Raw genomic sequence first — 23,795 nt, 5'->3', positions numbered from 1 at the left:
TCAACATGTGGCTTCGTGGCTCGTGAGTCAAAAGTACGAATCCTGTCGAAGCCTGAATGTTTATACCATTCTTTTTACTTGATCATCTTTCATTGGAAAGGGTAATAGGGTGATAACCTACGATCTACAATAATTCGCATGGAAAACTTAAAATGTATCGGAAAACTGGCAGTTTTGTGACCTTTTGCGTTCATGGAGCACCCTGAGAAAATGTAATTTCTGACGTTTGAGTGACATGGGAACAAATTAGTCAGAAATTAATATTCTGACGGCACATTGAAGAGGTTTGCGTGGTATCACGGTAGTTTTTTAATTATTTAAGCGTTTCGCGGGAAGGTTAAGTCATTCTAGGTCGGTCAGTCTTAGGTTTGACCACTTTCTTTTTTCATATTAATGTAATTTTGTTTTTCAACTCTCTGTAAAATATCACTGCTTTCATTGAATTTTTTGTGTGATCAGTAGCGTAACTAAGTTTATTTTAATTGCCCTTTCCTCGGGGTATAGTGCTGCTGAATTAGATGAGGAATACGTTTCCACGTAGTGGTTTTTAGTATCTGGCGTTGCACGGGCTATTTTTGTATAACCCTTCAGTTTCAGTTAAAACTTGCAGCACATTGCAGATTGTGATAGGACGCGTATTCCACAAAGCTTGCTGACTCATCCTAAATAAACTTTCACATTGAATATCCCGCCTGAGTGTAGTCAGAATCATAGCCTGATCGATGACGTAAACCATTAATCCAAATAAGATAGTCAGGAACTTTCCCACTTTCTGCGCCCAGGTGGGATGGTGCACTTCGTTAACCAATTTACGCTCTTGGAATAAACAAACGTTTATATTTATAACGACGTCATTGTTCTCTTTGTTTTTTTTTAGGTACATTTTCCGTGGGCATTTGTACATTAAAATGCCGAACTATAGGCCTTTCGTCGTTCCATTACATCATGTTGCCATCGTCACGTGATACTCGCGTTAGTATCAAATTTCGTGGTGTAACGCCATACTGCAAGAAGGGCCTCGCTTTGGTATGAATAATACTCGGAGCAGAGTTAATAGAGGGAACTCTGGTCGGAGGAAGCAGCTGCGATTCAAGAGTAAGTTATGTTATATTTTATTCCTTTTATTACTTGTTTAGGTTAGTGTTGAGCTAAGTCAGAACTTCAAGTATAGCAAATTAGAGTGAAATAGATTACCTTGGTCCAGGAGCAAACCAAGAGCACGTTGAATGAACATTTCTAACGAAGCGCGCGGTTTCTGTACTTTTTGTAACAATACAATACAATACAACAAGGGGCGCTTTACTCTCTAACAGAAGGTCTAATCGTGGATGCACACATCTCTTAGTTTGGTTTATTTCATTGTTATGAACATATTTTAGTTTCGAGGTTCATTTTTGGAAGTAAAACATCGAAGAGCTATTTGGGTTGCTCGCTCAAGCCTTGCGCATTTTTTTCGGAAATCGGAGTTGGCAAGTTGGTCGTCCAAAACTTTGCCATCACTGCAGCTAGTATCCCTCGCAACTGTTCTCCTTTTTAGACTCTCAAGCCGACTGTATGTTTTCCCCAGAGTTGACTCTGAAAAGAAAGCTAAGAAAGATATTGATTTCATTTGTATTTGCTTGTTTAGAATCTGCGATAAATTTGTGTTCGAAAGAAACCTGATGACAGATGTTGAGGAATGTCAAGCGGGCCTCAAGTTGGTCAAGACGAGTCGGCCAGTACAACGAAAGCTGTGATTTTCTCGACGCTTGATGATTCAAATTAAGGTGTCAGCCCGTTGTTTGTCCAAGTGCCTGCGTTTACACTCTCCGTTACGACAGCAGACCGGTAACTCTGGTGATCCATATAGTTTCAGTGTACCAGATGAAACTCTTTGATCTTTAAGATCATTAAGATGTGAAGCACCGCCGTGGACTTGTGATCTTTTTTCGGGTACAAACACGAGGTTCAAAACTGTAGTGAGTATTACCAATTTAATGTTCTCATGATAATGACTCAAACACACATTTCTAGGAATTTCAGAGGAGAGAAGAACATTGAGAGGGTGGACAGAGTTAAATTTACTCAACCCAATTTTAACCTCAAGATTTTCCATTAAGAAAAGTGCATGTGCTTCTCTCAAGGAAAAAAGGAGATGCCTCTTTCGAAGGTGCTCTTTCTTGCCATTCTTCCAGCTAACCACAAAGTCTCTTTTTCCAGGGGACTGCCTAAAAATTGAGTCTTGCACATAAAGTAAGTAAACTTTCTGCTTTACTTCTGGGTTCAGGTGTAAGTTTCCACCAAAATCCTTTTTTCTTTTCTTTGGAAGATGAAAGCCTGTAAAAGAAGCTAATTTTTCTACAACAGCTTTCCTCTTTCTTGGGCTTTTTGGTAAGTATGGCTTAACTTTTCCAACAGCCTTTCCCAGTGCTTGTGGTGTACCATAAGGATTTATGCTATGGTCTTGACCTTCTTGCTCTACCTTTCTCTTTTCTTTCTTAATCATTCTATGTTTCCTCACACCGTCCCAATTAAACTTCCTTTGTTGGGCAATTTCAGCTGCACTCTGAAACTTAGGCCTCCTTCTTTCAGCTTTCTTTCTTTCTCTATCTTTGGTTTTGTAGACTTCATGCAACTTCGAATTCTCTTTTAACTTTTTGCTAAATTTTCCTGAACTTTCACCAATTGTCTGGGGCATTGCAATAATAAAATTGACTTTGTTTGCAATATAATATACAGAAATGGATAAATTGGAACTGAGTAGCTGGTCAGGGGTTTTGAACTTCTGAGCATGCTCAAAACTGGCTGTAAGTATGCTTTTTGAGGAAAGCCACTGACCATCACTGCAAGCTTCTTTTAATTTTCTACTCAAATGTGAATGAGTATTTTTTAAAAAAATCTGATTGCATGGTATTGCATGATACTAGGTCAGCAGGAGAAATATGTAATAAATGAAGTAGATGATAATTTTACAGCTTCATTTTTAGACAAGTAACTACAGAACAGATGGACAGCCACAGTCTGCAACACAGAACTTTTGTTTGCAGAATCACTGGAACGAGGTTTCAAGGAATGTTTTTTGATAGGTGAAAAATTTAATTATTGCCGTGTTTTGAAAGCACAATTAAAAATCTCTTTAAAGAAAAATCTCTTTAAGTGGTTGTTTAAAATGTGATGTTTGCAACACACTTTCTTCAATGCATGCCTTCAAGGTCTTGAGTGCTCACTAAAGCATCTTTTTATTAGGTGCAAAGGGCACACTAAAGGTATTTTCTAGATATGTTTAAACACCCTCGTTGAACATTTTGACATTTAAATTGAGGTTTAAAATGTTAATTTTAGTCTCTGAATGTAATGTCCGCAACATGGAATCACCCACATGCAAAAATGTTTAGCGATTTTTATCTTTAATCTTGATTTTTGAGTAAAAACTTAATATGCACCTATTGCTTTTTTTGTCGCAAATAAGTTCTTTAATTAGTCTTCTTTCACTGGAGCTTGTTTTTTGGAAAAGATAATGTTTAAAAATTTACTGCGTGTCGTGTTTGCTTTTTTGGTTTCTCCAAAATTTTGACTTTTCGTAGGCCCGTGTTACACGGAAGTGTCAATGGGTTAAACACAATCAGATCTCCCTTGACCCAGTTTTTCAGTCATTTACTATTAGCTGACTTGAACCCCTCCTAACTCAGCCATTTTTTTTGTCCCTATGGAGTTTGAGTTGGTGGGGGTTCTACTGGAATTTTCCAGAGATTTTACAACAATTTGGGTGCTTTTCAGATGTAATGAAGAGTTTAATGAACTCAACTATGACAGCATTAACTCATATCTCAACAAATATTCACAGCAATTTAAATTTCATGATGGAAATCCAGGACTCTCCTGATAAATAAAAATTAAAAGACAAAATAAGTAAGAAATAGTGTAAAACTTGAGGTAAAAGTCACTTTTCCTCATAAGTCTGGGTAAAGTCTGTGAAATGTAATTTTCAACTTGTACTGTTGATCTATTTCAACATGATCTCTTTACCTCATCATTCGACCATCTTTGTTCCCAATTTACTATATCAGCCATTGAAGATTTTGCAAACTTGTGTCACAAGGGCATTTCTCTCTGGATGGTTTTGAGGTCCTTCCACGAGAGCCCATTTCCCTTGTGGGATGTTCTTGGAATGTCATTAGTGTGAGTTGGACTTACCATTGCCTCTCTCTGTGCAGCAATAGGTGCCTTCCTGCTAAGCATGAAACAATGGTTTATATCATGACATTCCTCCTTTTCAAAGGTGATGTAATTTCTGAGTTTTCTCCTTCAAAAAATCACCAAGGAAAACTTGTTCCAGCTCTACATCCTCTCACACTTTGGCCAAGACTATTTCCTCTTTGCCACTCTGTCCAAAAAACTTCACTCAAATCAAGCAACTGTTCAGAATTTAAAGGTATTATCAGGAATAGTATGGGGAACAATGCATGATATACTTATGTAGTTGATATTTCAAAATATGGACATTATACACCCAAGATTAACTAAACTTTACCTCAACTTCAACTTTGTTCATTATGGCAAATATTAGAGAAAACAATATCCACTGCCTGCAGTTAGCAGATTAGCTAGTCAAGGTGAGCAGTGGTTACACGTATGTTATATAATATACAAATACAATTGGCTCACAAGAAAGACTAGAGAAAAAGAGTTACTCACCCCTTGTGTGTCGGTTGTGGTTTGAGGCAATCTCTGCTAATTGGGCTTGCTTTGTCATCACTATTATTCTGGTTATGAGTCAAGGTTGCACATTGTGATTTTGACCATTGTCCATTCCACAGGCTCAAATGACTTGAGTCTGTGGTGAAAAACTTTTTACTGTTAGAAAAAAGTTATGTTTGTAGGGAAGACTTGTAGCAAAACAAGTTTGTTACCCAGCAGACACCATACACACATTCATTCATACTAGTGTGTGGAGAATGAAAATAATAAATGCCTCCTGCATAAATTGTAGGTGGTGTTGTAAAATGTTTTGTACATGCTTGTCTCATCAAATGCAACACAATGCTTTCTTAACAATTTTTCACTAAATGCGTATTCTTATAAAATACTTTTTGTCAGCGATATATTACTTGCTACCTAACTTTAGACATTAGGTCTTCTGGACTTTTGTTAGCCTATTAATGTTGGTTAGCAAGTGGCCAAAATTGTTAGTGTCTATTAGTGACAGTGGAAGAATGTGTGTAGACACTAGCTGAAGGAGAAATAAATATCAGTAACTCCCCTGAGTGGTAAGGGCCATATACTGGTCAGTAAAGTGACAGAAGTAACTTGAAAGAATATAGAATAAGTGACAAATGTTAAAATATAAAAAAATTATTTTGAAATGCATAATTTAGTCTCAACTAAAAAAACAAAAGTAGTGATAATTGGAATTTAAGACTGCAGATTACACTCCATATAGAGTTTTTAATTTGTACTTTTACTCTGGGTCAGGAATGTTATGTCAGTACATGTTGCTTTGGTGGTGGTGGATGGCTGGTGGTGTGCGCTTTGTGATTTCTGGCTGTCCCAAGTAGCCATTCGGTATGATACAACTTGCAATTCTGTGCAGGATTTTTCTTTGACAGTTATTAAGTAAACTGAAATCCCCCACATGATGTAAGAGGAGGGAACTCACTGAATGTCCTGAAACTTTCTGGTGCTACTAAACTGGTTCTGAACTGATGAATATGGAAGTTCTATCTCCTGACTGGTTCGTCAAAATACTCAGCGATACTACACAACAAAACGTCTAATAAGTTACTTATTATCCAACATGCCAAACTGTTATTTCAGTGCAGGCAAATTTCACGGATATTTATTTACGAGGAGTGCGTGACAGAAGTATGCAAAGCGGAACGGAATTGGTGTGTTATTGTGTTGCTGTTTCTATTTATCTTCATTTAATGAAGAAATTTCTGGTTGTCAAGCTGTTTTTCTTCGTTCGATTCATCTAATGAACTTGGATCTATATTTGCCAACCATTCTGACTCTTCGTCGTCAGAAAAATGATTCAAATTGTCCACCACTTTTTTTTTCGTAACTACAATCCAATTCTTTGCTTGCGCGATGCGAGAAAACCTGTTTAACCGGTACTACATTAGACAGGTACAAATACCGCGTGATATTTGTACTCGTCTATGGCGTTATTTGTACTCGTCTTGGTGTAGTTGGATAATAAGAGCTCATAAGTTTTAAAGTTTTGTGAATTTTTTGTTGAGGTAGGCTTAATTTGTTGAACACTATGGAGAGTACTAATATTGTGGGTTGTAAAAATAAAAATAATTAAAAATTGAATATCAAGAAATTAACCAGTATCATTACCTATAATAGTTAAGGTTTATTATAATTTTGTTTGAAAGCCATGGCTGGGAAGATACTAGTTTTAAGCAGTCTAGTCAATATGGTTGGTGAATCACATTTCATGGCCATGAACAGTAGCGTGCTGCACTGGGACATTCACAAACAGATAAGAAGCTAGGTTGTGGGTCTTGCAATAGGTTTTTTAATGAAATGCAACAGGTTTTTCAATCAAATGCTGTGCCTCCTTTCCATTTAAAGGAGGTATGTAATTCTGGTAGAGTGCTTTGTCATAGCTACAACATGGATAAATCATTCCCATGATGCACTTCTGGATGTGCTTAAAGTGGTTGCTGAGATACTGTAGAGGGTTATTACTCCACACATTTGGGTTTATGGAGTTCTTATTTGCCTGTGTCGAGATGTTGACCAGGTCATATGTACTGTATGGTTGATGATTGAATGGGTATAAGATCTTTTGTAACAGGAAAGAAATCAGTTGAGCTGCAATTAAGGTTCAGAGATCTTTAAACCAGTTCTAATAATGATATAACAACAACCAGAGTTTGAGCTAGGATTTGATCACTGGGGGACAATTTGTTCTCTTGGCTTAAATTTTGGGGGACATTTTTATTTCTAGGGGGACAGGCAAATTAATTTTTATTAAACATTTTTTTTACATTCATACGGGCAAGCCAACGAAACATTTTTTTCACCTGATCCTTGATACAAACAAAAGTTTAAGTTATTGGTGTGAAGACTTTTTTTTGTCATATTTAAATGGAGGATCGATGACTATGCTTTATACTTCAAAACATTTCACAGCAGAATCTCGTCCCGGCATCCCCTTGTAAACTTCATATCCTTTCTTAATTACTGGTAGACGCACATGTCCTAATTCTTCTGTTGGTTCTTGCCCAAACGTCAAGGGCTGTAGAAAAGTCAAAGTCCTTGGAAGGTGGCCCCTCAATGTCAATGGTCATGAGTACATCCAGTCTCTCAGCTTTCAGTCTGTTTCTCAAAGCATTCTTAATTCGATTCTGTGCGCTAAAACCTCTTTCACAGCCAGCCGTATTAGTAGGCAATACAAGTGTGACTTGACAAAGCTCAATTAAATTTTGAACTTCATCGCTATGATGGGTAGCGAGCATTTTCCATAGTTCATGCAGTGTGGCCCAATGCTCTCTAACAACCAGCTCTTTAACAAAGTTCCATTCAATTCTGCATTTTTCGGCATCCACAACTGCTAGTACATCTTTACCACCTTGGGTTTTCTTTGTAGATCCATAATGGGAAAGCAACATTTACAGCTCTTCATTTCCATTGGTTGACAGATTTTCATTTTGAAAACACACATTGCAGAGACTAAGAATCCTTAATGCATTAACTACATTTGTGGAATCTACGGGGAATCACTTTTCAAGATTTAGTAAGACACTGTCAAGGAATTTCATTTTCATTGATTCAAATTGTTGAACTTCACCGGCAGTCACTTTAATAGTGTTCTCTCTCCACTTAACTTCTGAAACATCATCTTCTGATGGCAAAATCTCGGACAAGAATTTGCTGTTGTTACTCTTAAGAGCTGTTATTTGAGTAATAGTTGATTTCACCAGTGCCTGAACTGACACAAGCTCTACATGTTCCTTTTGCAAAGCAAGGCTCAAGAATGTGAGAATAGGAATTACATCCATCATCATGCAGAGGGTGGCAACAAAATTGAACTCCTTCAGGCTCTTTTTGAATCCACAGGCTTTATCATCACTGTTGGGTCGGGATTCCATGTAGGCCACAAGAGATGGCCAAGTGTGGTACATTGTCTCCAGAGCACCGTAGAATGAAAACCACCTGATATCAAACACTTCCTTGATTTTTAGTAAGTAAGTAAGTAAGTAACTTTATTTAGCCACATATCGCATATGAGCGAATAGCTCGTTTAAATGCAAATGTGCCATAAAAATTTGACATAATTTACATATATAAGTAATAAGTAATAGGTAAGAAATAAAAATTAATTATCTAGAATGAATAATTGCTATTTGTGACTAGACTATTTGTTTACAAAACAAACAGCTGCAGTCATACGATGAGGACAACTGTATGTCTTGCAAATTTTTCCTAAATATAGAAAGGGATTCCGACATCCTTATTTTGTCTGTCAGATTGTTCCATTGTTTGCTAGCCTGGTACGTAAAAGAATGTTGCATATAAGATGAGGTTGGTCTTGGAAGAACAACCTTAAGATGGCCACGTAGGCTGTAACCATTACTTCGCAGAGAAAACAATTCCTGAATGTAGTTTGGTGTCTGGTTATGAATACTTTTATATACAAGTATAAGTGCTTGTTCTATGCGTCGATGTTCTAAACTTTTAATATTTGCAGTTTTCAATAACTCTTCGTAAGCAGTCGACTTAGAATAATTGAGAAGAGTCCTCAGAGCGAATGCATTGGTTGACTCCAGTTTCGCAGACAGACCCTTACTTAGACCTATAAACAGTGGTGATGCATATTCGAAGTGAGGGAGAATGAAAGCTTTGTACAATTTAATCATCACATCTGAGGGTATAAATTTACGAATGCGACGGAGAATTGAAACTTTTGTATTCACTTTCCGGCAAACTTCTTTAATGTGTACGTTGAAAGAGAGTGAATTGTCGATGACTACTCCAAGAAGCTTCGTATGTGTAACGTAATCCAGTTCATTACTGTCAATAACAAAGGGCGTTGGTAAAGTTGCTCTGTTGAAAACTATGGATTGAGATTTACTATGATTGATCGCCAGAAAGTTCTCACAAAACCAGGAAGCGAGTAGACCAACGTTGTTTTGTAGATTTATTTGCAAGGTAGATGGACAGAGGTTTGAAGAGTACCCAGTAGTGTCATCAGCATAAAATCTTAGAGAGCACGAAATATCTGAAAAATTCACATCGTTCATGTATATATTGAAGAGAAGGGGGCCCAAGATTGAGCCTTGAGGAACTCCACACCTCACAATTTGCCAATCCGACAAAACACCGTCAGTCTTGACATGTTGCTTACGGTCAGTCAAGTAAGAACGTAGAAGTTGTAAGGCGTCTTTAGTTACACCATAAGCTGACACCATTTAGCTCAGGATGTTCAAAGATCTTCTGAAATTCTGCCAGTGCCTGTGACCGAAGGGCAGACTTGTCAAAATAGTGGTACAGAGCAGTAAGGATCTCTTTGAATTTTGCCAAATAAGGAATACCATTAGCTGCTTGGCTTGTGCAAAGTGCAAGCCTGTGAGCCATGCAGTGGATAGACACAAGAAATGGACTATTGTCCTTCATTCGATTTGAAACTCTATTGTTTTTTCCTTTCACGACACTCACTCCATCGCTGCTGAATCCTGTCATTTTGTCTTTGTGCAAGTTTCTCCTTTCCATTAGCAAGTTAACAGCAGCGGTAATAGTTTCCGCCTTTCCATCCCGAACATTGATGTTTTCTAAAAAGTGCAGTTCTGGTTTAAATTAATTCAATAACTTAACATAAACAACAAGGTTTTCATGATTACTGATGTCCATTGATTCATTGATTAACAGAGAAAAGAATGGGCTGGCTTCTACTAGTTTGTCAATGTTAGACTTCTGAACAGTACCAATAGCATCTTGCATACCTTCGACACTTTGATGAGATCGATAGGTAGCACTTCCTCCTACGTGAAGATTCTCAACACTTTCGAGGCCAACTTCATCCAGAAAATTGAGCAGTGAGTTGTACTTGACTGTTGCCATATCCTCCTTGGCCAGCCAGTAGAAGCCTCTCATTGCTGTTAGGATGGCTTGCGATTCTGCTCTAAAAACACGGCGCTGTGTGTTGCTGAATGTATCCCTCGTAGCTTCTTCACTTACAGCATCCTCATGTTCTTTACAGTCTTTGCAGAGTTGAGGTTCTAAAATTAGTACACCCTTCTGCCGATGTAAAGGGATTTGTCTTCTTAGATTTCCGACAAAAATAGCAGAACACTGCCTCCTTTTCATGGCGCAACCATGTGTGATCTCACAACCAAGTTTCTGGAAAATTCGTGGTTTCTCAGTTTCCTTTGATCCTCATCCATTTCTTCCTATTCTTCTGTACCATTTTTCACAGATTCACTCTGGCTTCGATTTGGAACGAAAAAGCTTTCTAATGTTCAAACACGTTTTCAATGTGACATGTCACACCAAATGTAAAGTTCACCACACTTGGTTGAGCATGAGACGCATGTGTTCAGTAGAGCATGACTGAAACGTGACTTTAGAATGAACTTTTTAAAACGTGCGATAAAATATACTTTCCAGGTTCTGTTTTAGATGTGGCTAAATTTCTGTACTGAATTAAATCTCTGTGTGTGTGCTTCCTTTCGACCTTTTCCCCTAAATTTTGAAGGGGACAAATTGTCCCTTTGGCCATTTTTAAGGGACAATTTCAATTGCAGTGCGGGATTGGTGCAATGGCGCGGCCTGGCTCAAACCCTGAACGACATTATTTTGTGAGATGCCACATGAAAAACTACTTGATACTGAAATGCAAAAGAAATCAATTAAGCTGCAAAAGGTTCAGATATTCCATTGTCCAGATAGTATTACTTCATGGCAAGAAGTAAATGGTTAAACTAATCCATGGTAGTTGGCTGCATAGCCCTCTTTCCAGAGTCTAGCTAACTTGCAAAAGCCAAAGAAGAGTGATAATATACTGCCAATCCACCTTTTAGGGAGATTCTCATCAGTGCATCAACAGTTGTAACATCAAGTGGGGTTTAGACCTAAAGTTGCACATTATTCTGTTCAGACAGGAGTTGGAAAAACATTGAAACCCTGAGACATCATGGTAAAAACTGTCAAGACTTCTTCACAGACAGGCACCCTAGAAATGTTTCAACAACAAAACAACTTTCTGAACAATCCTGCTGATGAACTTCAACTGCTACAGATGGCAGAATTAAACTAGAGAACCTTACAAGATTCAACAGTTAATTGCACTTAAGCATAGTTTACCACAAGGAAAAACAACACATTCCTTTTTTCTTTTTACATTTGTGTTACCAGTGGTAAAAACAGGTAAATACAACATGTTCCTTGTTTCTTTTTAAATAATAATAACAATTGTAATAATGTAATATTTATTTTGTGCATTTTCTGTAAACTAATCAAATGTGCATTACAATCATTATAAATAAATACAAAATAAGAACCTATGTACAATCATTATGAAATCAACAAGGAAAACTACACTATTACATTTGGCTATAGGAAAAGTAATGTGCAGAATAAAGAAAGTAGATAAAATCCTAAGTATAAACTAATTAGACTAACAAAATGCCTTCCTGAATAAAAACGTCTTGAGGTTATGTTTAAAATCACTTTTGGTGCAAGCTGATCTAATACTTATGGGAGGACTGTTCTAAAGTGGTGGCGCTGCCACCATGAAGGATTGATCCCCCTGGTAACTTTTGTGAAATTCTTTAGGGTGTTCATATTTGTGATTAACGGTGGTAAATGTATGCAAGTTTTAGGAAAATCAATTTGTGTGTGGAAACATAATATTTTCTAACATATATTTATCATCTCTGTTTCTTTCTTGTCTGTCAAACTATTCTTAACATGAACAACAGGATTTCTTCCTACACATTGAAAAACAAATGCCATTCAAAACACATCTTGAAAACTGAAGTTGTCTTGACTCTGATAAATTTATGACAGTCATAAGCTGTTTGACCAATTCTCAACAAAGTCAAGATTTTCTCTTGCACTGGAAAGCCCATGTCACAGTCAGTAGTGAATACAGCACATGTACCTTAAATTTTACTTGAAGTGATTCCATACTTTCTTTGACATAATTTATTCTCTAATGCAGTTACTACTTCGATCCTGTTCTTAACATGAACTTACTTTGGGCTGTTTTGCAATTGACAGCTGTTTGCCCCTACAGATGCTTAATGGCCCTGAAGAAAATCTTGTAAGTTTAGCTTATGAAAGCATTAGCCACAGGAAGAGACCAAAAGAATCTATAAAGTCTGAGAACAAACATTAAATGAAATATGTGGACCACTGACCGTGAGCCTAAAATAATGCAATTTAATGGCATTCACTCAGGGGCGGATCCAGGATTTTCTGAAAGGGGGGGTTGTACAGATGTCGGTGATTTAGAAGGGGCCGCAAGGCCCCTTCCAACTAGGGGGGTCTGGGGGCATGCCCCCCCAGAAAAATTTGAAATCTAGAAGCTCGGAAATGCAATTTCCAGCATTCTGGGCATCAAAAGGCGTGTTGTTGTAGCCTGTATTTCAAGGTTGGAAAGAGTGTTTTTTTTGACGTTGTCTTCCGTTCTAGAATTCTTCCGTTGCTTTCTTGCATTACTTATTAGTTTAGTTCTAGTAGAAGAGAGACTAAGAATTACAAACTGTGAATAGACGGCTGAAAGAGGCATGACAGGCGGCAGTAAACCGCCGGTAACCGGCTTTTATTGAAACCCTTGCGGCGGCCCGTTTGTACATTATTGTAGTACACTTTTATCGCCAATGGCAGAAGGCGAGTGATGGCCCCATGCCTCTGGCGTGAGCTCTTAACAGTTCCAGTGTCATACCTGTCCCCCAAAAATATGATGTTTAGATTTTGTGAAGGCATGATATAAAATCTGGGATTAATCTTATTTCTCAGACAGAAATTAAAAAATAATAATGTATGATTGAACTGTCCAGCAGTTGTTGTCGTTTTTCTACTGCATTAGCATACCTCATTAATCAAACAACGAAGCCTGAAAAAGTCTTCTTGGATGGGCTTTTACAAAAGCCTCGCAGATCTCGTCTACCTCGAATCTCTCAGGGTAATGCATCGCAATTACAGCAAGGTCTGAGAATCGCTCTTCAGACATCGTTGATCTGGTGCAGGTCTTGATCCGTTTCATGAGCGAAAAGGACCGCTCAGCTTCCGCACTACTGATTGGTAGGGTGCATGCGATGAGTAGAAGACGATGGATGTTTGGAAAAGCATCCTCGTCACACGCGCCAAGTGCCAATAAAAGATTGTTTGGGAGGTCCTTCTCTGTTGACTGCCACATAGTTTGCCATCTTCGCAGCTCATTCCCAAGGGATTTGGGAAAAGGAAGGTCATTCTCCCAGAACAGCATGCCTTTTGTTGCTTCAGATAGCTCCATGGTGTTTTGAACTATGATTGAGGGAACAAGATAAAGCAAGTGGCGTGCGTGGCGGTCTTCGACAGAAAACCGGTCTTCCATTTGACTAATCAAGGAATGAAGGAGGGGAATAGCCACAGATTTTTTATAATGATCAATTGGACTAGAGCTGGGAATGTTTGAGCGGTTCCTCTGTATGCTTGTCTTCCTGGGTACGGCTTCCGCGATTCCCAGTTTCTCGGCAAGGTTTAATACTTCTGTGTACCACACTTTAAAGTTGCTGTCAATGTTTTTTCTAGCAGACTTGATGTTTCCAATTACTTCATCAACCATCATGTATGCTTCATAAATATCTTGGTCCCGTTTCTGCAGCTTTGATGCAAGAGCTTTGACTTCATCAGGAATATTCTTGGTTGTAATGAAAACCACTACTGTCTGAAATGACGACAAAGAGGCTTTCAGTCCCTGGGCTTTTGTGATGGTATCCTTGTCCCAGTTCCAGCTTCCAGTAGATGATTTTAAATTCGGGTATTCGTGGGGGGCAACAATAGCATCAAGAAATGTGAGAAGAATCTCATACATTTCAAGAAAAACATCTAGACATGTGTGCCTTTCCACCCAGCGTGTCTTGCATAGACCTGGAAGCTTGCTGTGAGAATTCTCAGGAAGGTATTCTTTCAGTGTCAACTCAAACAGCTGCTGTCGCTTCGGGCTGTTATTTAAAAAAAGATATGCTTCGTTAATCAGACCTATCAAATTTCGCACTTCTGCCAGTTTGCATGTTGCTGCGATGGAGAGGTTTAGGCAGTGAGCATAGCAGTGCGTGAAAAGAGCCAACGGACTGAACTCTTTTATCTTAGCCTGCACTCCTTCCTTTCCACTTGACATAACAGAAGCTCCATCATATGCCTGACCACGGATGTTGCTAGGATCCAAAGAAACAGATGGATCAGAGAGAGATTCCAAAATCTTCCTTGAAATCATGGTGGAATTTGTTCGTTGTAAGTGCATAAAACTAATCAGGCATTCTTTGACATGAGGATCGTTTGGCGAAGACTGGTCCACAAACCTCAGGCATAAAGATAAGATCTCCTGGTTTGAGTGTGGATCTGTACCCTCATCTGCTATAATCGTGAAAGGGAGGCCCTTGTCCCTCAGCTCTGCTGTCAGCCTTTCCTTAATTTTTGATGAATACACGTGAATGACCTCATTCTGAATAGTTTTGCTGGTATATCTTGCTTGTCGGCTTGCTGACATGAGGTGCTTCTGAAGAGGCTCGTTTCCTTTCGCAAGTAATTGAAGTAGAGCAACAAAGTTTCCTCTGTTAGTTTCATAACTTGAAAAATCGACACGATCATCACGATGTCCTCTAAAGGACAGACTCTGCTTTGCTAGAAACTCAACAGCTAGAACAATCTGTCGTAGAATTTCTTTGTTCTCTGTGGCTTGATTGGCTTCGGCTGTCGCCAGCTGGGAATCTACTCTATACCTCTCAGGATTCTGAAAAGTTTGTTTGAAGAGGTCTGCCTGTTCAGTTGCGTATCTATGCATCGCAGATTGCTCATGACAGTTGAGGATGCCATCCTTGCCAAGTGCCTTAGTGTAAGATTTCTGGTACGGTACTGTGACCAATACACCCGGTGTTGTACCCTTGGTAACTTTGTTAGGAAATAAGATACAGTGACTACAAATCCCACCTTCAAGTATGTAGCTGTAGCAAAGCCATGGGAACTGTTTCAGCCATTTCGATTGAAAAGAAACTTTCCATGTCTTCTTTCCTTTGGTAACTTGATGAGAATGAAGTATATCAGACTCAGAAGGTTTGCAGTGTAATGTAAGGTATTGCATTCTTTTTTCATCTGTAATTTCGTGCGATAATCGCCTCAAAACATCCCAAGAGCCTGCAGCATCTTTGACAACAGTTCCCAAATCAATCTTTGTGCCTGTGGTTGAACCAGAAGTGGTAGGCACAGGACATTTTGCAGCTACATCTAAAATTTACAAAAAGAGGTTATTTGTATACATTCACAACTTTTAATAGGTTAGTCCTTTATCTATTTGCAATAACCTCAATAAAATTGACACACATGCATTAAATAAATACAATAGCCTGCTTTTATTGTACTTTACAGGTCACATGAAAAATGTCTTGGTTATATATACCTTCACTAAATGACAAACTATTTTCTATAACATAACACTGTTATGCCGCTATAGTATGTAACATGCTTTTACTCTTAGAGGCAGACAAAAGTAACGTCATATTCTTCCCCTAGAGCATCAATATATTCTTTATCTTCGGAACTGCAAGATATTTCAAAAAACTGAAGGCTGTTCAATTTTTGCAAAATCAGCCTTACGTCGTTTCTTTCAAGGCTTACACCAACCAGGCACAGAACATTCAATGAGCATAATGAGGAAGTAATAGTTGCCACTTGATTGGCAGTGAATCCTACTCTGTTGAGTGATAGTACTGTAAGATTTTGTAATTGCTCTAAAATAGCCGTGCAACAACAAGTATCTATTTTTCTACAGTCATTTAGGATTAAGGTTTCAAGAGGAGAAGAATTAGAGTCAGTCAATAGGAAATTAAGGGATGATATCGGTTGGCCACTTAAATCCAGATATCTCAAACGTTTAGAAAATCCCAGACTATCTCCTAACAATGTTTGAAGCCTCCTTTCTGATGTTGTTATTTCGATATATCTTATAGATAAATATCTGAACCCACTGGAGTGCGACATGAAATTAACAATTTGTTCTTCATTTAAATATTGCATGGGCCACTCATCAAGAAGTAGGCAACTCCACAGAATGTTATTGTTGTTTATAATGTGCCTCCACCTCTTTGAGACCAGGCACACTGTTTTAAGCAATTCTTTAAGGCAGAAGTTTTTAAACACCTCGACCAATACTTCATCGGGCAAAGCTGTGTACAAAACGAAATTATAATACTAGTCAGTTTTATTTGGAATTCACTAGACTTCTTGCAACGTTGGAATAAATACTTTTTGTTGGTGCTGGCCGATATAAGTTTACTTTTCGGATAAATAAAAATAAGAAATTCTACCTTCGATCCCAGACCCTCCAGCCTGATCGTCAGGGTTGCTGATTCTTGGCTGCTTGTTAGGAGGAGCACTTTCTGTGTTTATAATTATAATGACAGTTCACTTAGTGAAGTATAATAAATTATTTTCTTTGTCTCCGTTTTAAGAACAATTTTATTTCTGCTTACCTTCATTAATACCTTCATTATCTTCAGGCCTCGACTGGGCTGAACCTGCAAAATGTTTATTTATGTTCAAAAGACATGATTTTCTTGCCAGTCAGCTTTCAATATGGTGCACAATGTAAAATACACTTTGTATGAATTGCACGGTATGTCGAGGCTATCGCGTGTCGAAGCTATCGCGTGTCGAAGCTATCGGATGTCGAAGCTTTCTGTGGTTATAATTATAATGACAGTTCACGTAGTGAAGTATAATAAATTATTTTCTCTGTCTCCGTTTAAGAACAATTTTATTTCTGCTTACCTTCATTAATACCTTCATTATCTTCAGGCCTCGATTGGGCTGAACCTGCAAAATGTTTATTTATGTTCAAAAGACATGATTTTCTTGCCAGTCAGCTTTCAACTGGTGGACAATGAAAAATACACTTTGTATCTGTTGTATGAATTGCACGGTATGTCAAGGCTATCGGGTGTTGAAAGTAGTTATTATTGTTATTAAATATAATTAACCGTCTTTTAAAAAAAAAAAAACACGAACTTACCTGATTTCTTCGCATAAAAATCGGTTATTTTCTTCATGACAGCTTCCAGTTCGTACGTTCTTCGACCTCAGCAACTGACTCAAACATTCGCTCGGTCCCAATCCCGCTCGTTTACGCTTGAATGAATTTCACCTGTGTTCCTATTATATATGACCCTGAGGACGTCACGCGATCCTAATAAGACTTTCTCCCAAGTAACTGATCCCCCACACTGACAGAAGTTGCGAAATGTATATTATCTTTTTAAATCCGCAAAAGCAGGTGAATGGTGGAAGTGAAACAACTTCGTAAAAGACAATTTTGTTCTTATTTTTTTTAAAGAAGAATTAAAAAAAATTAAAATGCTGCTCAAAGGGGGGGTTGCAACCCCCTCAACCCCTCCCCTGGATCCGCCCCTGCATTCACTCCATAGCAACATACTGCTCCACTTTTGGGGTTGGTTTTCTAAGTATACTAAACTATCAGTGGTGATGCTGATATTTTCAACAAATTACATTTTGTTTACCCTGAGCATATAAATAAAAGATTGATAAATAAGTGAAAAAATAGGTAAACTAATGAATAGATTTAATTCTAAATGAAAAGGTAACCAGCTCACAGATGTCTTGTAGTTCTTACAATCTCCTGGGTCTTTGTGTAAGTAGGGGTTGGTGGTGGCTTTTTCTCTTACTTGCTTGCAAGTCTTGGAACTTGACAATCCAGACTTTCCTTTTTCATTTCTTTTTGAAGTTGTCACATGAATATTTTTTTGCATATTGCAACATCACATGCAGGCAGTGTGGCCGAGGGGTTAGGGTGCAGCACTTGTAATCTGATGTCCGGGGCTCAAGTCTTTCACCCCACAACTCACTGGATTTGTTTTTGGTTGCTGTTTCGCACCACGGGTTTGGGTACTTCACTGGTTTTGAATATTCACCAGGAAAACAAAGTCCCTAGAGTCTATCAATGTTTTGGACTAGTTTATTCAGCAAGTTTTGTTTTGCACACGTGTTAGCTAGTCAACTGAAAGCAAAAAATGTTTTTGAGGGTCGCTTATATCAGATATAACAACAACAGAAGCAACAAGAGAGCTTTCTAGAATACATATAATGTTGATATACTCACAATTCTGTAAAACGTTATCCTGCTTAAGGCATGATATTTTCCAGCCCTTGCACAAAGGCAGAAAGCACACATTTTGGATGAAGCACGGACCCGTCAACCTGATCTGAGATTCCCTCCTGCTGCTTTCTTAATGTAACTCGTGTTTATGAACTAATCTTGACAGCCCATGATATGTTAGATAGACAAAAAATGCTTTATTTTAAATAAACAAATGCTTGAATAAAAACATCTGTCAGTGAAGTGCAAAACAGTTGCCCCTAGTTCAACTCCTTGGCTGCACTCTGTAAATTAGCCCACTGGGCTGTCTCCTGCCAGTGGGGATTTTCAAGCACCTAGTTGGTATACATTGTGGCTGAAAAGCCCCACTGGAGGAGCTTCAATTAATGTATTTATTGTTGTTGTTGTTATTATTATTATAATAATTATTATTTATATTACAATTTTTGTTGGTGTATGTAAAAAATTGCAAGCCGTTCCTGATCAAAATTAATTTCAAAGTGTCTGCTGAGGTTGCAATGGTTGTTGTAAGTCACTTTGAGTCTTAATCTACTTCTCCAGCAATATGGTCATTAATAACAGCATTTTCAGTTGTGAAGAGAGACTTGTAACATTGTCATATCCGTAGGCATATCAGTTTCAAGGCTTATTGTAGCAGAAGTTAGTGGAGGCACTCAGGAGTTGCCACTAGAGAAGGTGTTATTTACTCCCAGGTTTTGGGGTCAGCATTGCTTAAAAGTCTGCAGGCCTTAATGGAAGAATTTCCACCATACAGAGCTGTGGCATACTTGTTTGAAAGGAAGTTTGCATTGGACTGTCGCTTGGCGATAAAGCAGGTGCCAGTGGCTGGTTAAAAGAAATCCCTGTGGCCTAAAAATGCGACAAACAATTTAATGGGACAACACTCTATGTAAAGAATAAGTATTAGTGGAACAACTTTTATTAGCACACGTTTAGGCAGAGTGATTCTGTCAAAAGCTATGAAAACCTAGACGAATGACATCACTGAATTACCTCTGTGACTTCATTGAAGAAATTTATCTTTTATCACAAAAAAGTATAATGCTTGTAGCATTTTACGGTTAAATTCATGATTGATTACTTGAAAATTATGATATATGTTTAGCATTGGCATCTACTTTAGGAGGCCAAGGTTTGTTGGCAATGTTTCTGGGAATGTGTGGTGCTGTCAGGGTTTGTTTTCTCTCGAGTGTTTCTGGAGTTTTCTCTCTGGGATGGCATCAGGCTGTTGGCTTGAGATGAATATTGCGTACATGTACCCTCACAAATAAGGGCTTTGACACCCCTAATTTTTTATGTCTTGGAAAGATGACCTGGATGTATCAGCCTGTTGCCTGTCAGTAGTGGTTTTATGGTCCAGGGCTGTCAATCGGGCAAGTGCAACCAGGCCTTGGAGGAAAGTGCTGCCATTTTGTGCATGTTTTGTCTACATACTCTCTATGGTTGATGCCTTGATTGTCAATATGACCCGCACAATGTTAGTGACTGGATGTCTTTTAAAATATTTTTTTTTCTATCCAAGGCAAATCTCTTAAGTGCATCATGAGCTGAGGAGCCATGCCTTAGTCACCTTTTTGTTTTTGTTTTAGCTAGCGGGAATGGTTGGTGAGTACATTGGTGGTACAGGTCAGCTGAATCCCAGGAGTGGATGGTTACAAAGTGATGGACATTTCCATGTATTCCTGAAATGTTTTAGTACATAACCAGAGATAGTTTGAGATGGATGTGATATAGGGAGGGAGTTCATACTTCTTACTTAATTTGTGTAGGTTGATCATAGGTGCCAGACGTCGAATTGGTGAGTGACTTTGGGAAAATTTATATTCTCGTGGGCCCTTCAATCTACATGACGGTCAGCTGCAACAACCTGTGTTTGTCTGCTCTCTTTTATTGTTTTCCATTCAGGATTTAAATCTCTCCACTTCCATGGGGATATTTTCAGAATGTGGAGAACAGTTTGTATTTTCATCGTGGTAAAAAGTTGAGAATGCAAGAGCAAGAATCAATTTTTGCAAGTTTCTTTGTGATTCAATTTTCTCTTTGCGAGTTTAAATTATTTCCTTTTGATGTTTCATAGGATGAAGGTAATCAATCACTGAATCATTCTACGGGGTGCCGTTTTTTTCCTCAAAGAGCTTTCAGAAAGTTTCATTTTTAGACCTAGGCACTTGTTTGTGGGGTTGGTGTGTTGGCTTAGGGTTCCTATACAGACAGAAGTTTCATTTGTGGCCATGACACAGACAAAGACGTAAGGGCATTCAAACTAATGGTACAGCTGGTTAATTTTAAAAATAGGCTGCTGATGTGTTTGGAAATTGTACTGCTGGTGAAAGGTTTCTCTGTACAACTGTGAAATGAAGAGAGGCAGGTCTTAAGTGATGGCAATAGCAGTGATTAAATGGACAATGTGAAATTTGAGAAGAACTGGAAATGAGTGGAGAGCTGTCAGTTAAGGTGTCACTCAATGCTTCTTCACTAATCGAATCTGTGTACACATGCAAAAGTTACTATTTGAAAAAGGATTTGCAAGTTGTGTTGATGAGTGGAGTCTGTAACTTATGCTTCACAAATTTTGGAGTCATTTTTGAATACTTTTTTGGAGTCGGGTGTCGCAGTTTTATTTTATAGTCCTAAACAAGTTTCTCACAGTGTTACACCATGATAGTGTCTATGGGCTTGTGTATCAGATAAATTAATAATATAAAAGACAACAACATGTGAAAATACCAAATAGTGAATGCCAAAAAATATTACACTGGTGTAAGCAAAGTCATCCAAATGGGGAGGGCTGTTTGCTTCAATGCGTGTAAGTTGCTCAATAGTAGCATGACTCAGTGGGTTTTGTAGTTTGGTTTTCTGTTGATTTTTGTTGGTGAATCAATCATCAATCAATCAATTAATCAAGCTTTATTAACAGTATCACTTCATGAAAAATTAAAAATGCTCTTCCAGTGGGCCGTTTACATAAAAATTTTTAGAGAAACTACATTAATGCTAAAATGTTTCTATATATTAAGAACATCTATCCTATAATTAATTACACAAGAATCAATCAACCTTAAAGGTACATTAAATAACTAAAGTAAATTCAATCTCAACTCCCTCAAGGCAATCCATGGTTCAAGAAGACAGGGCAGACTTAAAAGAGTTGAGATTTCTTTCGTCTTTAAGCACATTTTCTAGGCCATTCCACATGACTGCTCCCCTATAGCTAAAAGCCCGCTTTGCAGACTCAGTACGGGGCCTTGGTACAAAAATGTTGTTCGAGGCACCTCGCACATTGTAAGAATAAACCGCTTAGATTGCCTTTAACATGTTCTTTAAACTCTCAGGGTAAAAGTTATTTAGAGATTTAAAAACACTAATTGCAAGCTGTTTAGAGTGTCTTTGCTCAAGCGTAGCCCATCTCAGTCTTGGGGATGTCTGCAGATCTCATATTATAATCACTAAATGTTATAATTCTCCCAGCCCTATTTTGCAATCTCTGGAGTCTGTCACACAGGCGTTTTCCTATACATCCCCAGACTTTAGAGCAATAATCAAAATAAGGAGCGACTAGAGCATCATACATTTTCAGTAGGGTTTGGCAAGGCACCAGGGAACTAATACGTTTTAAGGCCCTTATACCTGCAGAGAATTACGGTCAAGTCGCCGACGGTTCAACTCCCCAACGCCAACTCGCCGACATCTAAAATCGAGTAGGGTGAGTTGGTCCTCAATCCAGTACAACGTGAAGCATTGCAGAACGCAACTAGCATAGGGTCTCTGGCTGCGTGTGCAGGTGTCAAACAGCGGTCAAACTTTACATCATTGAGTGCATCTATCTCTTCAAATAGTTTAATCCACTTTTTCCTTGTTTCAGATGGAACATCTTCATCCCAGCTGAGTCCCAGCTGCCAGAGTTCCAGCATAGCGATTTTTGCCTTAATAAGAACAGCTGCAGCCCACTCCAATAGGATGAAATACTCCAGCGAGCTTGCTAGGGATCATTCACTTTGTCAGCTTCATAGGTGTGAATAAGGCCCGGTTCAAACGTCGAACTTTACATGTGCCGAACCTAATAGCAATTCGGGTCGACTCGAATAATTAGGTTCGGCAGTTGATTCAAACGTCGAACCTAAATATGTCGAACTTAATTGAGAAACTGAACATGACTCTACTGCGGTCAGCGGTTATTGCTTACCAAAATGGCGGAAAAAAATGTGGCAAATACAAATGCTGGAAATGAAGAGCTTGTTTTTCTTGCAAATGCGATCAAGGAGGGTAGAAAAAGGCGACTTAAGATGCAGTTGGCATTAAACAACCTTGCTGCCAGGAGAAGACGAGTTTTGAATTTGGCTTGCCTTGTATTATTGCTTATTTCCCATAGGAACGTCACAGTTCCTCGTCCAGTTCGAATGGTGTCGTCGGCTAAAAAGAAATTCTGGCTGGTGGCAAAATGTTTGCAACATCTATTCAGACGCAAGATTCAAAAAAACCTTCAGAGTATCTAGGGGGACATTTAATTTCATCCTGAGACGTATTGAACCCTTCCTTATTCGGCAAACTGTGACGGAAGAACCGATATCACCAGCGCTGAGGCTTGCTATTTGTCTGTATAGACTAAGCCGAGGAGATTATTTCTATACCATCGCCGAAATGTCTGGACTAGGCGTCTCCACAATTTCCTCAATTTGTCAGGAAGTCTGTCAAGTCTTGGTGGACCATTTATGGAACGAGAATGTGTCAAGTCACATGCCCCAAACTGAAGAAGAGTTTAAACAAAAAATTCTTGACATGGAAGAATTCTGGCAATTTCCATGCTGTTGGACAGCATCGGATGGCTGCCATATTCCTATGAAATGCCCGCCTGGAGGACTTCAGTCATGCAAAGAGTACCATAACTTTAAAAATTTCTATTCCATTGTACTGATGGCAATGGTAGACTCACATTACAGATTTGTGTGGGGTAGCTGCGGGTTTCCAGGAAATTCTCACGACGCAGTTATTTTTAGATCAACCGACCTTTGGACCCGTATCCAAGAAGGCCTCATTCCAGTAATTGGAAAAACTGTAGGAGATGTTACTGTTCCACCACTTGTAGTGGGGGACTCTGCATTCCCTCTACGAACATGGTTGATGAAACCATATACTAATGCAATTCTGACCCCCAAGCAACGTTACTTTAATTACCCCTTAAGCAGAGCTCGCATGGTTACAGAGGGTGCTTATGGGCAGCTCAAGGGTAGGTGGAGGGTCCTACTCCGAAAGAGTGAAAGCAGTCAAGATAATGTCCGCTTAACAACATTGGCATGTATGGTTCTCCACAATATATGCATTGCACGAGGAGATGCCATTTCAAAAAAGCTTGATTTGAGTTTGGATGCAAATGGTCAAAAGAGAAATCGTGAGGAAATAAGAAAACTGTTGCAGATGAGAAATTGTTCAAGCATCAGAGATGTGTCACTGGAGGCAAAAAAAGTAAGGAATGCAC

General features: G+C 38.6%; 2 protein-coding genes and 1 long non-coding RNA gene across 4 annotated transcripts in view; 1 reads left to right on the top strand and 2 right to left on the bottom strand.

The window, feature by feature from the left end:
• The first annotated feature begins 653 nt into the window (after positions 1–653).
• Positions 654–23,795, top strand: part of LOC148728493 (uncharacterized) — a 57,960-nt gene continuing 34,818 nt past the window's right edge. The window contains exons 1-2 of one of the 2 annotated variants that reach the window (XR_015988549.1): positions 654–1,095; positions 1,628–8,458. This is a non-coding gene — a long non-coding RNA (uncharacterized LOC148728493). Of the gene's footprint in view, positions 1,096–1,627; positions 8,459–23,795 lie in introns of those variants that run through there. The other variant, XR_015988550.1, reaches the window with a different exon arrangement.
• LOC148728498 (52 kDa repressor of the inhibitor of the protein kinase-like) lies at positions 12,702–14,880 on the bottom strand. Its single transcript, XM_088724607.1, has one exon. The coding sequence runs from the start codon at positions 14,681–14,683 to the stop codon at positions 13,031–13,033; it is 1,653 nt and encodes a 550-aa protein (XP_088580733.1). The 5' UTR covers positions 14,684–14,880; the 3' UTR covers positions 12,702–13,030.
• Positions 14,796–17,633, bottom strand: LOC148728497 (uncharacterized). Its single transcript, XM_088762953.1, has 6 exons — positions 17,201–17,633; positions 16,960–17,004; positions 16,662–16,706; positions 16,497–16,568; positions 14,916–15,417; positions 14,796–14,817 (listed from the first exon to the last, which is right to left on the bottom strand). The coding sequence occupies exons 1-6, from the start codon at positions 17,235–17,237 to the stop codon at positions 14,796–14,798; spliced, it is 723 nt and encodes a 240-aa protein (XP_088619079.1). The 5' UTR covers positions 17,238–17,633.

This window comes from Stylophora pistillata, chromosome 6 (assembly GCF_964205215.1).
Source record: "Stylophora pistillata chromosome 6, jaStyPist1.2, whole genome shotgun sequence".
In the NCBI taxonomy this organism is placed as follows: Eukaryota; Metazoa; Cnidaria; class Anthozoa; order Scleractinia; family Pocilloporidae; genus Stylophora; species Stylophora pistillata.
This window is presented reverse-complemented; position numbering and strand designations above follow the sequence as displayed.

What these genes read in the sequence shown, in the direction of transcription:
- LOC148728498 (XM_088724607.1), bottom strand. Translation starts at nt 14,683, where the DNA reads ATGTCAGCAAGCCGACAAGCAAGATATACCAGCAAAACTATTCAGAAT.
- LOC148728497 (XM_088762953.1), bottom strand. Translation starts at nt 17,237, where the DNA reads ATGAAGAAAATAACCGATTTTTATGCGAAGAAATCAG. An exon ending in TAATGAAGGTATTAATGAAG is followed by an intron (nt 16,569 to 16,661) that starts GTAAGCAGAAAT and finishes TTATAAACACAG; the next exon opens with AAAGTGCTCCTCCTAACAAG. An exon ending in TGGAGGGTCTGGGATCGAAG is followed by an intron (nt 15,418 to 16,496) that starts GTAGAATTTCTT and finishes TGTAAATTTTAG; the next exon opens with ATGTAGCTGCAAAATGTCCT.